Here is a 15981-nt window from a genome sequence, read left to right on the forward strand (position 1 = left end):
TTGAAAAACCCCAGCACAAGAAAACAGGGCTGGTGGAGTGGCTTAATCAGTAAGAGGGCCTGCCTAGCAAGCATGAGGCCCTGAGTTCAAACTCCAGTGTCACCAAAAACACCCTGTTCCTTAGGTTAAATTAGCTACCGAGTTACTTTCAAGTGCTCCCTGTCACTTTCCTTTTTAATCTAAAAATCTTTTTCAGAAGACCCAAACATCAAAGTTATGATTCTTTTTGTTTGTTTGTTTGTTTTTATTTGCTTACTTATTTATTTATTTGGTGGTACTGGAGTTTGAACTCAGGCCCTCATGCTTGTAGGCTTGCTAGGCAGGTGCTCTACTACTTTGAGCCACTTCCCCAGCCCTAAAGTTATGATTCTTAATAACTTCTTACCTTTCTTTTGCCTCTCCAGATTCTCTCTACCCTTTTCTACCCTGTACTCTGCTCCTGGAAGGAAGCTGTTATAGTCTGCATCAGTGTCCTCTGGTTTGCAGTTAGGCTTAGCTAATAAGAAGCATTGATCAGACACAGGAGGGAAGAGGAGAGGTCAGAATATTTATTATCCTCCTCCCTTTCTGCTGGGCCACATTTTTTTTTTTGCTTTGTTTTTTTTATTTGTTTGTTTTTGGCGGCACTGGGGTTTGAACTCAGGGCTTCACACTTGCTAGGCAGGTGCTCTTACTGCTTGAGCCACCCTGATAGCCTGTTTTTTAGTGCTGGGTTTTTTTGAGATAGGGTCTTGAGAACTATTTGCCTGGGGCTGGCTTCGAACCATGATCCTCCTGATCTCTGTCTGCCTCCTGAGTAGCTAGGATTACAGGGGTGAGCCACTGACACCTGGCACTTTTAAACCTCTTTACCTGTCCACACCCTTATAAACAGCCTATTCATTATGTTATCCTTAATGTCTCCTTGAAGTATGCCATCTGTTTCCGCCAAGTATTCTAAATGAATAGAAGGGGAAAAGGATCAATCGAAAGTTTAGAAGCCAAAATTACACTAAGTACTAAGTCTCACATCACAGTAGGAGTAGCAAGAAGCATAGAGGAAGAAATCTTTCTAAGAATGAAAAAAGATAAGAAAATGAGAGAGAGGGAGGGAGAGAGGAGAGAGAAAGAGAGAGAATTCTGTTTGGAAGGGATCAGAGAAGTTTTCACAGGGAATTGATAACTGACTTGAGCCTTACAGCCTGAAAAAAACTTTTTTCAGGGGAAACCTTTTTTTTCAGGGGAGGGAGTGGAAAAAAATTTTTAAAGGAAGAGTGAAATGGAGCATCTGGAAGGTCAGAGAGAACCCTGAACCTGGACCAATCTGCAGTCATGGGCTATGTGTGGAAATTCAGGCTGGAGATCAGATGATCAAATGGGGGAGGGCTTTGAATAACAGCTTTAAGAACTCGAACTTTTGGGGGCATAAGTAGTACATACATCCCTGCAATCCAAACACTCAGGAGTATGAAGCTGGAGAATCACTTGGGCTCAAGAGTTTAAGATCAGCCTGGGCAAAATAGTGAGACCCTATCTCCAAAAAAAGGAGCAAGGAACTTGGGGCATGGCTCAAGTGGTAAACAGCCTAAGCTCAAGACCTTGAGTTCAAATACAAGTACTGCCCAAAAAATAAAAGAACCTGAATCATATGACCTGAGGGTTCTCAAAATATACCACTAGTGGTATGAAAGATCACTTAGGTAATATTCAAAACTTAAAACAATTTTGTTACGGAGTTTTTAATATGTGGTAGGAAAATTAATAGCTACAATGCCAAAACTGTGACTTTACAGATATTCTCGCTATAAAGAGACTAAAGTTGGTAGTAAGAAAACCCAGTCGAGTTAAAGAAAAATATTAAGTAATCATATGGATGACAAGGAACTTAGACATTGTCATGAAAATAGTACAATGTTTGGGAAACACTATAATAAGCACTACAGTGCTGTTTCCTTTTGGGGCAGGGCAGTACCGTGAGGATGGGGTGGTGCTCTGTAAGGATCACCCTGCTGACCCTGTGGACTGGTGGCTTTATGAAGGAAGATAAACCTGAGAGAGGTTGGGGTTGAAGGCAGAAAGTCCCTGTAGGAAGTCACTACCCACAAGGGTAAAGATGAAGAAATGGACTAGGGTAACAACAAAGAGGATGATGAGGTTTCAGACAAAGGGCACTTGAGATGAAAGTTACGAGCATGGAGTCAGCATAGTGGTACACATCTGTAGTCCCTGCTACTCTGGAGATGGAAGCAGGAAGATCACTTGAGTCTAGAGATTTGAGAGTAGCCTGGGGCAATATAGCAAGACCCCAATCTCAAAAACAAAATGAAGGACCAAGTGAGGTGGCTCATGCTTGTACTTGGGGGGAAGAGATCAGAAGAAACCAAGCTTGGGGTCAGCCCTGGCAAAAAGTTATTGAGACCTCCCCCATCTCAACAAATAAATTTGGTGTGATGGCTCCATGTCTGTAATCCCACCTACTCAGGAAGCATAGGTAGGAAGATCATGGTTGGAAGCCAGCCAAGGCAAAAAGTGCCAAACAGTATTTGAAAAACAACTTCAAGCAAAAAGGCTGGAGGCATGGCTTAAGTGGTAGAACACTTGCCTAGCAAACTCAGGCCCTGAGTTCAAATCCCAGTACTGCCATGAAAAAGAAATGAAATTAGGAAGTTTGTGATCTGGTTAAAGGGGACCAAGTGAAAGATGGCGATTTCATTTACAGAAGTAGTGAAGATGGAAAAGAGAGCAAGACTTCTTTTAATTGGGGGCATGGGAGTTGTTGAATAATTGCATGATTTTGAGGTGTGCATTTTGAGATATCTGCCAGATATTGATGGACCAGTGATAGAGGCATCTCTAACCACTCCACAAAAGAAAGGCAGGACATATGTGCCTACATCTTCTCTGTAGCTTCTGTATGCCTCCCTCACTCTTATGCCTCCTTTTGACTTCTGCCAACACAGTTGATCAACCTCAAATTGACCTGGAAAATAGCTAGTTTGCTCCTCTAAAGGACCTTGCTCAATCCAAGAATTACAAGCAGCAATTTATAGAATAATTGTTAAAGCTGGAAGATTCTTATAAATCTCTCCTGAAACTGTCCTTCCCTTCCATCTCCACCACCACCTCTTTATCTTAGCCACTACCATCTCTCATATGCACTTTTTTTTTGGCAGCACTGAGATTTGAACTCAGAACCACAGGCTTGCTGGGCAGGTGCTCCAATTGTTTGCAACCCCACCACACCAGCCTCTTCATGATCCTTTTTGATTGCTTTCTCTGAACCTACTAGGTCCCTTCTAATCCATTTTCCACTCAGCAACAAATGATCCTTTTAAAATCCAGATTTGATCAGACCATCCCTCCAAGCTAAAACCTAATGACATTCACTTAATCCACTCAAGTGATTGCTTGTTTCTAAAGAAAAATAGCAAAATCTCTTGGGTGTGGTGGCACACACTTATAGTCTCAGCTAAAATGGAGGCTGAGGCAGGAGGATCATTTGAGCCCAGGAGTTCAAATTCAGTAAGGGCAAGAAAACTACACCCCATCTCAACATCTCTGGAGAGTAAGACTGAGCACAGTGCTAGAAGCCTATAATCCCAGCTGCTCAGGAGGTGGAGACAGGAGAATCAAGAGTTTGAGGCCAGTGCTCGCTTTGGCAGCACATATACTAAAATTGTAATGATACAGAAAAGATTAGCATGGACCCTGCACAAGGATAACATACAAATTTGTGAAGTGTTCTATTTTAAACTAAATAATAACAACAAAAGATTTTGAGGCTAGCCCTGGCAAAGTTAAGGAGATCCTATCTCCAACAAAAAATGCAAACAAAGAGCCTGGGTATCATGGCTCAAATCATAGGGCACTTTCCTAGCATTAGGGAGTTAGGGAGGCCCCTGGGTTTGATCTCCTGCATTGCAAAAAAAAAAAAAAAAAAAAAGAAAAGAAAAAAAAAATCAAAATCCTTAGCACTGCATAAACTCTATCAGTATTTGCAGGATACGATAAGTATTCATTGGAGGGAGGGATTCAAATCTCTGGATCCAGAAGGAGCTGCCCTGTTCCTATGTGTGTTAATTCATCTTATTTAAATCTCCCCTCCCCTTCCTTAGTTATTTTTGCAATACAGCCCAAGCTAACCTTGAACTCGAAATCCTTCAGCCTCAGCCAAGATCCTAAGTGCTAGGATTATAGTCATATACCACCACACCACACTCAGAGCTCTTCCTCTTTTCCAGCCTCTTGGAAGCACATCATCATAGCCTTCTGGCATCTCACACCAAGTGATTTCCTCAAGGTCACACAGCTGGTGAGTAAGAACAAAATAGAATGTGCAGCCCCATTGTTTCTAACTATAGACTCACAGTTCAGTGAGAAGCAATCAATTTAAAAGTGACTGACCCCTGATATGATGCTTGATCCTCCCCAAGTCACTCCCAAGAATTTCTAGGACTTGGTATACAGCCTTTGAAAGATAAATAAAATCTGCCACCTCAGCCCACCTGAGTAGCCTCTTCATTTTTAGACAACTCTAACAGTTACTGAAAATCAGGTAATTCAAAGAATATTCCACTCTCATCAATTTATAAAGAGAGAGAGAATGAGAGAAAGGAGGCTGTGTGTGAGGAGAAGACCTATACCCTCCTTCCTATGGCAGTTGCAAGATGCCTTGGGTCAGCTGAGCCCAGGGGAAGAAGGTGGATGACTTAGGCTCCAGTTTGGGAAGAGATCTGCAATATCTATTCTTCAAGATTCTACAAGACACTGTAGATGAGCCAGAGGAAGGGATGTGTGTGGAGGAAATGAGATTAATCCCAGCTCAAATGTTGGGTGGAATCCCAGCTGCTGCAGCTGCTGAGGGCTTAACCAGCTGTTCCCTGGGCAGCTGCAATGTTCAGCCCAGGCCTGGCTTTTAGGACGGCAATATTGCCTCAGCTTGCAGCCATCCATTCCAAGGCTCTGCTCAAAAGATTGCAGAAAGCAAAAGAGAACAGTGAGAAAGAATTGTCAGTTCCAAAGATTTCTGTTTGGATACCATGTGGCTTGAAATCAAACAACTGTGCCTTAGATTATGGGATCCCAAGGAAAGAAGGTGAGAGACAGTTTGGGTTTAACTTTCTGGAAGAAGTGAAGCTAAGGCTGGAGGCCTCAGCTTCAATTCTTTTCCTATCTTATCCTATCCTGTCCCATTTCCCTACACTGTCCCACCATTTGCACCCATAACACTGTATGTGGGAAAGGGAGCATTTCCTACTCATGATTGAAACTAGAGCAGGGGACATGCAGATGCTCAGCTGAGAACCAATCTACTTAGGGATAAAAAACTATCCAAAAAATCCTGTCCAATTGGCAATTTCCTTTTTTTTTTTTTGGCAGCACTGGGGTTTGAACCAGAGCCTAATGCTTGCTAGGCAGGAGCTCTACTGCTTGAGCCACTCTCAAAGGGCTGCTTTGTGATGGATATTTTTGAGATAGGGTCTCTCCAACTATTTGCATGGGGTTGGCTTTGAACCACAATTCTGATCTCTGCCTCCTGAGTAGCTAGGATTATAGACATGAGCCTCTGGTGCTTGATTCCTTTTTTTTTTTTGGGGGGGGGGCGGAGGTGGAACTGGGGTTTGAACTCAGGACCTCATGCTTGCTAGGCAGGCACTCTATCACTTGAGCCACCCTGCCAGCCCTGGCAGTTTCCTTTTTAAAATATAGGTTTAATTATACTCCCAGTGGGATTATTCCTCTGCTTCAAATTTTACAATTGTTTTTCATCTTTAGGACAAAATTCAAAATCCTTAAAGCAATCCCATCTCTCTGGCTGTACCAAAGCTATGCTCCTCAGCTCCAAGCCTTTGCACATGCTATTCCTTCTGCTTGGGCAATTGTACCCATTCTTCAGGTCTCCACTGAATGTCTCTACCCATTCCTTTCATCACATTCACCAACAATCTAACCATGTAAGTTTGTCAGAACTGTAAGAGGCTGGTGGAGTCACTCAATGGTGGAGGGCCTGCCTAGCAAGAATGAGGCCCTGAGTTCAAATCCCAGTACCACACACACACACACAAAAAACCTGTAAGAGACATGAAGGGAAGCTGGGCATGGTGGTATGCACTCAGGAGGCTGAGGTGGGAGAATCACTAGTTTGAGGCCAGCCTGAGCTACATAGTGAGATCCTGTATCAAAGGAGAAAAAAAAAAAAGCCATGAGACAGGGATTGTCTACAACTGCCTTTACCGTTCTATCCTCGCCATACAGCATAATATATGCAGTATAGCAGACACTCAGTGAAACCTTATTGAATCAAAGATTACACCCTCTCATGGAAATGCTTATTTGTATTCATCAACCAAGTCACATGCACAGATGATAACAGGGAAAGAATGATTTAAATGTGCTAATTAGCCACAAAATCACCTGCAATGAAATAGACTGCCCACACTCTCTTCCCATAAACACCTGCCTCTGCTCCAATGTAGCACAGACCACAAAAGAACAGTCAAGGCTGGGTGCAGTAGCTTATTCCTGTAATCCTAGTTATTTGGGAAGCTGAGATCAGGAAGACTGTGGTTCAAAGCCATGTCAGGCAAATAGTTCACAAGAACCCATCTCCAAAATAACCAGACCAAAATGGACTGGAGGTGTGGCTCAAGCAGTAGAATGCTTACTTTGCAAGCATAAAGCCCTGAGTTCAAACTCCAGACCCACCAAAATAAATAAATGAATAAAGCACAGTCAGGGAAAAATATGTCATTTCTAAATCAGAAATGCTCATTTTTCAAAAAGAGCCAATATCTTATTTTCATTAGATAAAGACCCTGTCTTAGGGCCTCTTCTTCCTACTTTAAAGATTTTTGGAGGCTTGTCTTAGTCTTCTTGGGCTACCATAACAATGCATCATGGAATGTGTGTCTTAAATATCACTGTATATATATATACACTGTATATATATATATATATATATATATATATATTCTTGCAATTCTGCAGGCCAGTTCAGTTTCTAGTGAGGGCTTTAGAGAGTTGCCTTCTCACTATGGCTTATAGACAGCTGCCTTCTCATTCATACAAGGCCTCACCTCAGTTTGCATGTGTGTGTGTGTGTGTGTGTGTGTGTGTGTGTGTGGAGAGAGAGAGAGAGAGAGAGACAGAGAGAGAGAGAGAGAGAGAGATCAGTCTAGTGTCTCTTCTTAGACGTGCACTAGGACTTCAGGACCTCACCCTATGACCTCAAACTTAATTGCTTTCTTAGAGGTCCCATCTGCAAATACATATTAGGGTAAGTCTCCAATATCTGAGGAGGGTGGCCACAAACTCTAAGTCTATTACAAAGTTTGAGTCTATCACAAAGTTTATTACAAAGCTCAATCTCCTGTCTCTTTCTCTAGTCCAAAAGGAACCTGTACCTGTATTTCCTTAACTGGATGGCTAGAGAACTTTAGTTAGGGACAGAGCCATCCAGTGTGGAGGAAGAAGAGCCAAGGAAAATGGAGAAACGACTGTCACAAAGCTAGGGGGACTTTAGAGTGACTCAACGAAGGAGAAGAGCAAGAGCGAGCAGTAGCTTAAGGCCTGCATAATTGCACCTCTCCCTAGAGTATTCTTATTTTTTCATAAATTCCTCCATTTCACCACTTACTGTGGTGGTAATTCAGGCTAGTGACTTCAAGCCCTTTGCCTCAGTTTCCCCATCTGCAATACCATCTCAGAAGACTGTTGTGACGATTAAATGAGAATGCAGGTAAAGGACCTGACATATATTAAGTCCTCAGTAAACATTAGCTAACATTGTGATGCTTCCCAGCCTCCTGTTCTCAACAGGCTGCATGCACCTCTTCACCCCAGATTCCCAGTCCTTGCTCATGACATTCCTTCTGCCTGCAATGTCCTTTCCAGCCTCTCCCACCTGCACATACTTCACACCCTGCTCAGTTACCATTATAACATTTACCAACAATTCCACCATTCCAATTAAGTAACAATGTTGCTTTAGTAGTTAAACATTTTCTGTCTACTCCAGGAAAGAAGTTTCTTAATCCTCAATGTGTCTTTCAGTCCCTAACCCAGCCACTACACTGCAAATGTTCTGCAAGTCCTGCTTGAAGAAGGGAAGGAAGAAATTTAAAAGGTCACCTGAACCCTTAAGCAGTAGTTCTAACTCTAATTTTCCTGTAAGCAGAGGTCTTATAAGGGTTATCACAAAATGCTCTGCAAATTCTCAAAACAAGATTTTTTTGGGGTGGTACTGGGGTTTGAACTCACAGTTGCTACACAAACACTCTACCACTTGAGCCATGTCTCCAGCCCCTCCACTCCCACTTTTTTTGAGATATTATTATGTAGCCCAGGCTGGCCTCAAACTAGCAATTCTCCTGCTTCAGCCTCCCAAGTGCAGGGATTACAGATGTATGCCACCATGTTCAATTTTAAGATTACTTTTATCTAGACTTTAGTTGTAAAACAACCCCAAACCTGTGACACAGAACTTTCTGAAAAAGAGAGCATTATAAGCTGGATGCCGGTGGCTCATGCCTGTAGTCCTAGCTACTCAGGAGGCAGAGATCAGGAGGATCTGAGTTCGAAGCCAGACTGGGCAAATAGTTCAGCGAGACCCTATCTTGAAAAATCCTTCACAAAAATAGGGTTGGTGGAGTGGCTCAAGGTAAAGGCCTTGAATTCAAGCCCCAGTACCAAAAAAAAAATTATAAAATCAAGTGACTGTAAGAATAACTCAACCCCAAAATGTTTGCATTGATAATGCTTTCAGTGATGTGGTAGGAGATAAGCAGACAGCAGCAAAAGCAGTGAGAAATGGATGCAAAGAATAGACACTCATTTGCTGAGTGTCTCTTCTCCATCAGATGCAATCCTTGTCAACAGTCCTGTCAGGGAGATAGCCTTAAACCCAGGTCTATCTGACTCCCTACTTTGTGGATGAAAAGAAGTGTTGCTTGCAGAATGGCTCATGTGGTAAAAGTGCCTGCCTAGCAACCGTGAGGCCCTGAGTTCAAACCCCAGTACCACCAAAGAAAGAAAGGAAAAGAGGCACAATCGGAAGGTGTTGCATAGCCAATGAATATGCCCATCTGCCTCATAGACTTACCTGCTTGAGGACATGGTCCCTGGGAGGGACCTCAAGGGAACAATAATAAGGGGTGGAAGTGTGGACTGAAAGGTGGACGTCAGGCCTGGGAAGTAACGTACAGAATGTAATGTCATGAAAACCAATGAGTTCTCCTTGTCCCCAAAGAGCTCCCTGCTTAACTTATATTATGGTTTTATGGTTAAAGGCCTTATTTCTAGCAGACTTTCAGGATATAAGCATTACCTGGGAAAGGAAGTAAAAGCAAGGAACCCAGCAACACAGAAAGACTGACTAGTTTATCAGATTAGTCATCACCTGGGTGACATGACAGAAGGGCACCAGGAACTGATAAGAGATGAGTGTGGGCTTAGAAAGTGGGAAAGGACTGCAACTTGGGATGTGTTTCTGAGATTATGAAAAGGGAGGGTGGTGTGGATTGAGGGCATTGGTGAGTGGAAGGACACTGAAGGCAAACTTAGCCTGTTTCCCATTGTTGCACTACCTGTACCTCTATTTTCTTTCACCTCCTTGATCACTAAACTCAAGGGTCATAAGGATGAGGAGCATGAAGGATCAACTTCAATGTTTAAGGAAGTCTGCACTGCAAGTGTACTACAGCTTCCAGGAGCCAAAAAGTTAAACTAGGCAGGAGGGATGCAGAAGTGCAAAGGCTTGGAAGAGAAGCAAGTGGGCTCCTTACCAGCTCCTCACACCTGTGGCTCACTGATGGCAGCTTAACAAGTCCCAGCCATCATCTCTGCCTCCTAGCAGAGGGCTCCTTTGCACAAGTTCACGCACCCATCCATGTAAGAACTGTTTACATGCATGGGCTTAGAATTCTCCTGAAGGCCACAAGAGGGCGGTGTATAGCAGGGATCTTGTGAGCTCGGATGCTCAAGTGAGGACCAAGCCGTCTACCTAGCAACATAGCTGCTCAGGCTTGGTCTGGGCCCCCTGGAAGTACCAACCACCCCAGACTATCCCTCAGATCCTACACACTCCTCTTCCACATCACTCCAACTTCTCTGAGCTTCCATTCCTAACTCAGAGGCATCTATCTACCTGGATTCCAGAAGTCTAGTGTGTTGGAATTCAGAAGTAACCTAAAAATCCAGGTTAGGGAAGCAGCAAAAGCAAGAAGAAGAAGGAAGAAGGGGAAGGACCACTAGTGACAGGGGACTTGGATGCTTTGAATATCATTACCTATAGGGGCCTGAGTCCCCCGCTGGAGCCCCACATAAGGGAAGGGATGTACTGCTCCCCTGGACACCCTGACCCCTCTAGAAGTTGGTATGGAATCTCAGAAGTAGAATGCTGGTAGGAGGTGGAACCAGCATCCTAAAAAGGGCATGAGTCTTCTGGTCTCTGTTGATGTTGCGTTGGGACAACCCTGCAGGAGAGGAAAAGGGTCTCAAAAACGCTGCTTATGAAGGAGTAGGAGTTGGAAGTAAGAGGTTGGTTCCCTCTCTCCCGTGCTCTAGAGGTGAATCACCCTCTGAATGGAGGTGTTTTACAATAATCTCCTGGAAGCCTTCCTTTTATTAGCCCACCTGCAAAAAAATGTGAGAGGATTGGCTGACTGTGTCAGACAGTGTTATGCTGTACCGCAGCCCCTCACCTTGCTCTGCTGGGTAAGCAGATCATTATATTACAATTTATAAATAGAAAATAAAATAAAATTATTGGGTAGGGCTGAGGCACTGGGGAAGAAGAGGCTAAACAGTCCTCATTAAGGAGTGTCCACAATCAGCCCTACCTACCAAGGACCGGGGATCAACCTCCTCTCGGTTGAGAGTTGCCCCTAAACCAGGCAGTTCCCATAAAGCCCTTTTTCTCTCTTTCCCTCCCCCCTCCCAATCAGCGAAACCTGCTGCCCATATCCCTAGAGCTTAGCCAGCACAGCCCAGTTTCGTTGAGCGCCTCGAGGTTTCTACGCCTGGGCACTCAGCCCATTAGCTCCTCCGCCAAGCGATAGAGAAGGCGAGAGTACCAATGCATGCCAGTCGGCTGGACTGCACCGCCGGGGAGCAGCCCTCCCAGAGCATGCAGCAGGCGCAAAGGAGCAAAAGCGCGGTGCGCCCACTGGTGACTCTCTAAAACCGCGTAGCACGAGGCCAGGACATCGTTGACCAGCAGCGTCCCGTGAGCGGTGAGCGGCGCGAACACGCCCACGGCTTCCTCCCGCGCCACCCGGGCTACGCGCGCCGGCCGAAGCGCGTCCCCACCCGGCGCCAGCACTGAGTCTCCAGCGCGTAACCGGCGCGCGAACACTGGTGCAAAGTCGCCTGGAGCGGGCGCTGGCCCTCGAGCGGCAAACACCAGGTGCCAGGGTGTGAGCAACAGTTTTCTAGGAGGCCGCTCTGTCTCTACAGCCACGAACGAGGCTCGGCGCTGCAAGTCTCGGTCCAGGAAGAGCAGCACCGGTGTGGGCACCACCCGGCCTGCCGCATCTGCCGCCAGCACCCAGTCACCGCGATGCAGTTCCCGAAGCCCTTTCCGCTCGCCACTCCGCAGGCGCACGGTGGCATTTCCCGGAAAGCAGCCGCCTGCCCGGACTGCCAGTGAGTTATCTGCAGGGAACAAACATAGAACTGAATCAAGATCAGTGCCTCCAGAAAGTTGGTACACATTCTCAAAGATGTGTGTCAAGCCCAACGCAGACTTCGCTACTACTCCTGGACAGTGGAACTTCCCACGGATCTGACCTCACCCTAGGCAGAAATGGAAGGGCGATTTACAACACTAACGCCCGCTTGGTCTCCTCGAGGATAGCAACAGCGCTATTGTAGACTCAGTTTCCAGGAGAGAGCCCCTTTTGGGCGGGCCTTACCACCCGTCCCTTACTGTACCAGCTTTGACGGACACGTGGACGTGGTTGCGGGACTCATAGTAGACCCAATCGAAGCCAGCTTCCACTGCCAGGCGCGCCAGCAAACCATATTTATTTCGGTCGCGGTCAGACGTGGTGATGTCCAAGGCACGGCCTTCGTAGTGGAGTGAGTCCTGAACGTGGTGGCCGTCTTCATCCCAGCCCTCGGTCACCCGTAGGCGCACTCCAGGCCACATGTTCATCACCGCAATGGCCAGCGCGTTCACCCGCTCCTTGCAACGCTGGCGGGGAATAAAGGAGGCAGTCTCCCCACTACCATCACGGCGGGGGGCAACAGGGACCTACATAGAAGGGTCGATTCTTTGTTCTCCAGCCTCCCTCACCTCCCTCCCAGTTTCTGAGTGTCCTGGGGAAGTGAGATGTGAATAGATAACCAATCTGCACTCTCTTGCCAGGGCGTCAGTGGAGAACCGTTGGGGTCTCCTCTGAGGTTGAGAGGGGGCGCCCATACCTAGCTCTTTTCCAATTTTTAATGCCCCCCCACCACACACATACTTGTTCTGGGACGTTGGCCCAACCTGCGAGAGAGCCACAATTGAGAAAGCGGGTGGAAGTTTGGTTAGGGAGGGCCTGACTCCCCGAGAGAGGAGCCCCTGTTTAAGCCTGGCCCCCGCCCCAGGCCCCCCGGCTGCCCTCCCTTCGCCTGATTCATCTTTTGTTTCGTTGCCTTCCCTGGCACTGGGCATTGCTTCCTTCCTTCCTTCCTTCCTCCTCCTCCTTTCAGCCCCTAGCATTAACCCCTTCGTGGTCTGGGTGCCCCCCACAGAGGTGCCCAAGAGCAGCGGTGCGGGATTAAGACTGCTGGAAAAAGGGTTGGGTGGCGTGGGTTGCGCGAAGTACAATGGCCATTCTCCGGGATGACTTAACTGAACGAGAATCCCGGGCCGAGGCAGGGAAGGCGCGGGGAGAAGCGGACTCAGCAGCTCCAGCCACAAAGGCGCTTTTCAGCCGCCCGGGCTCAGGGAGAGGAAAGGGCAGAAAGCCGCGCCCCCCGTCCCTGCTCTGGCCCGCCAGGTCCCCTCCCCCAGTGTGGTCAGTCCTCCCAGTTCCAACTAAAGCTCTACTAGTCCCAAGAATTTCCATCTGTCCATCTCTGATCCAGAAGCAGCCCAAAAAGGCGTGGGAGCAACACCTGAAAATAACTGGGCGCTGCCCTTGCGATCTGGGGGGCCCCCTGCAGGGTGGGAGTGGAAAGGAGGAAAAAGGAGCAGAGGCTGGAGGCCTGCCGCCGGGGGAGTGAGGCCACAGTTATCTCTGCCGCTGCAGTCTGGGAGCTGGAGACCTTGGCGCACACCATAGCACGGACACCGCGGGAGGAGCGCAAGGAGATCAGCAGCTTTTTCTTCTTCCCCCTCTGATCTCTCACCTCAGAATTGGTTTCTCCTAACTGCCAGAGGGACACTTTTCCCCTGCCTTTCTTTACTAGTTGTCACCACCTCTACAGGGGTTGGGGTGTGTGTGTGGGGGGGGGACGAACAGGAAAAGGGGTAGCTCCTTCCAACTTCTTGTCGTTTTGTCCCCTAAGGAGGCCCTGACCTGCGGGGGCAGCAGCCCTGTGCAGAGCCAACTCAATGGAGGCCTTTTGCAGCCAGGGTGTGGGAGATAAGCAGGACTGAGGGGGTTCCCAGGCCTGTCAGAGGCTCTCCTGAGTCTGTCCCTTGTTCTGCCCCCTCTGCTGCAGGTGGCAGCCAGAGAGGGCTAACAATGTTCTATGACTAAGGAGGGGAAAAGGAATGCCCTTCCTAATCTCTGGGTAGGAGGAAGGCTTCAGCACAGGAACAAGAGGGAATTCTTTCTCCCCTGGACAGGTTTTCCTAACAAAGTAACCTGGAAAACTATGGCAATTAATCAGAGGAAATCCGTACTCCTCCCTCTCCCCCCCACCTCCCCACTCCATACACAATTAGGTGGTGTAATGGAAAGTGTATAGGACTTAGAATTCAGGAGTCCTTAATTCTATCCCAGCAATGCTACTATTTAGTTGAGACTTTGATTAAATTGCTTTTCCTCCTGGGGCCCAAGCTCTCAGATATAAAGTGAGGAGTGGGGTGAGGTGGAGGATTGTGACTTTAAAGTTTCCTTTCAGTTCTGACACTCCTTCTACTAGTGGTCCTCTTCCAAGCCATGGCCCACCTCAACCCAGATGGATTTAGTCTGCAGCAGATACCCACTAATAGTAGTTGAATTTAATTCTTTGGAGGAAAGTCCCTGTGCTAAGCTGAGCTTGGAGGACCTGGAAGCCTTTTGATTCTCAGGTAGACCCATCTGTTCTCACTGAGGATTTGTTTTCCCCCCCCCAAGTTTGTTGCTTAGACCCTAGAATAGCCCTATCCTGGCTCTAGTACACCTCTCTGGTGCCAAAGACATTTCCTGCTCAGCCTCTTCTCAGGTAGATGGCCTGGTGACCTGACCCTTTCCCAGCACCCTTCGGCTTCTTCTTTTCGGTCCATAGAGCTTTTCCACATCAGGTCAGGAGCCAAGCTAATGGTAAAGCCTTCTGTCTACCACCCAGCCAGCGCTGGCCCCCAGCTCACCCCAGCCCTTCCTGCCTGGCTCAGTGGCTGACCCCCGGTCCACGCCTCAGCCATTTCCCGTCTCGCCTGCCGCCATCCTCCTTTCCCTCCCACCCACCCCCCCTGCCTCTCCCAGCTTCACTCTCACTAGCCAGTCCCTCTTCTCCTTCCTCATCGCAGCCTCTCCCTGTTGGGATAACTTCTGACCATTGTCCAGCCAGCAGGCTAATTTTTAGACTAAGGTCTTTGTACATGAAGCCTGGCTCACCCTCCGGAGCTGTCATAGGATAACTGAGGAATTGGTGGTGCCCTAACGCAGGTGGGGGAGCATTCCTTACCTCGGTCATCAGGCGGTCAGCACCACTGTTCTCTTCATCTTTGAAGATGATGTCAGGGTTGTAGTTGGGCACAAGGTCCCGAAAACGCTCGGAGTTCCGTGTCACCCTCCCCTCCGCCGGCCCACTGGCGCCCAGGGTCCGCTCGGGCACGCTGGGCACAAATTGCTTGTAGAGCAGCGGCACAAGCTGTTTGCGCACGTAGCGGCGCCTGCCAACCGGTCCGCGGCCCGGCCCGCAGCTCTGGGCAGGCAGTGCCAAAAGTGCCAAGCAGCACAGGGGCAGCAGGCTGGCTGGCAGCGCCATGAGTGTAGCGGGCGTGGGCCAAAAGGGAGCGTTTCGTTCTCACTAGCTCTCCTGTCAGTTGGGCATCTCCAGTCGCCAGAGAGCGCAGCAGGCAGAGCTGCCCCAGAGTGCCCTAGGCCTCTTGTGGCTCTGAGCACCTAGCTGCCGTTAGTTCTGCCCACATGCCCCGGGGGAGCCTGGACCCTGCTACTGATGGACCACCATAGCAGGGCGGGGGAGTCGTGGGTGCCAGTCCAGCCTGTCTCTGCGGCTGGGCTCCAGTGCTGCCAGAACGCGCCGACTCCGCCTTAAGTGGCCCCTGGCCCCGCCCCCCGCCCTTCTCCCAGTACCGTCCCACCCCCTCCCACCCGGGCGGGGGATCCAGCCAGTGGCCACTGTTGCATTGCACGACTGAAGTGTGTCCCATCCTGGAAACCATGCAGGCACCTGCCTAGGAAATCCTTGTAGCTTTACAGTCCTTGGCTGCCTGGATAAGCATCCTTCTACCTCCAAGCCTAAATTTGGAACCAAACCATCCTCCTCTGAGACTTGAAATGGGTCTTTGCTCTCCCAAAGCCTACCTTGGCAGGCCATGCCCTCTGCTGTCATCCAGGAAGTAGCAGTTCCAATTTCTGCTCAAGGCCAGCCAAGCCCTTTGGGCATACCTCCCTTCTCTGTGGTCCTCCACAAACCTCCCTGGTTTCTATCTCACTTCACACTCAGCAGTAACCAGGACTAGAAGGTAAGGATCTCACAGAGCCATTTTCTCTAGTAACCTTATAGTCCTCCTCTGGGAACTTCCCCAGAACCAAAGACAGCTTGGTACTTATAGTCCACTCTAGGACTTCCAACTATTGTGTCCTCTGAATCCCTGCCAGCCATCCAACAACCACTTTT

General features: G+C 48.1%; 1 protein-coding gene and 1 non-coding gene across 2 annotated transcripts; one reads left to right on the plus strand and one right to left on the minus strand.

Annotated features, from left to right (window-relative positions):
• Positions 1–3625: 3625 nt before the first annotated feature.
• LOC141426031 (U6 spliceosomal RNA) lies at positions 3626–3732 on the plus strand. The gene has a single exon (XR_012451144.1). It is a non-coding gene; the product is annotated as a U6 spliceosomal RNA (small nuclear RNA).
• A 2434-nt stretch (positions 3733–6166) lies between these two features.
• Positions 6167–15397, minus strand: Dhh (desert hedgehog signaling molecule). Its single transcript, XM_020188292.2, has 3 exons — positions 14803–15397; positions 11911–12172; positions 6167–11631 (listed from the first exon to the last, which is right to left on the minus strand). Exons 1-3 carry the CDS (start codon positions 15103–15105, stop codon positions 11006–11008), a joined length of 1191 nt encoding a protein of 396 aa, XP_020043881.1. The 5' UTR covers positions 15106–15397; the 3' UTR covers positions 6167–11005.
• Positions 15398–15981: the final 584 nt, after the last annotated feature.

The sequence above is a fragment of the Castor canadensis genome, chromosome 8, assembly GCF_047511655.1.
Source record: "Castor canadensis chromosome 8, mCasCan1.hap1v2, whole genome shotgun sequence".
In the NCBI taxonomy this organism is placed as follows: Eukaryota; Metazoa; Chordata; class Mammalia; order Rodentia; family Castoridae; genus Castor; species Castor canadensis.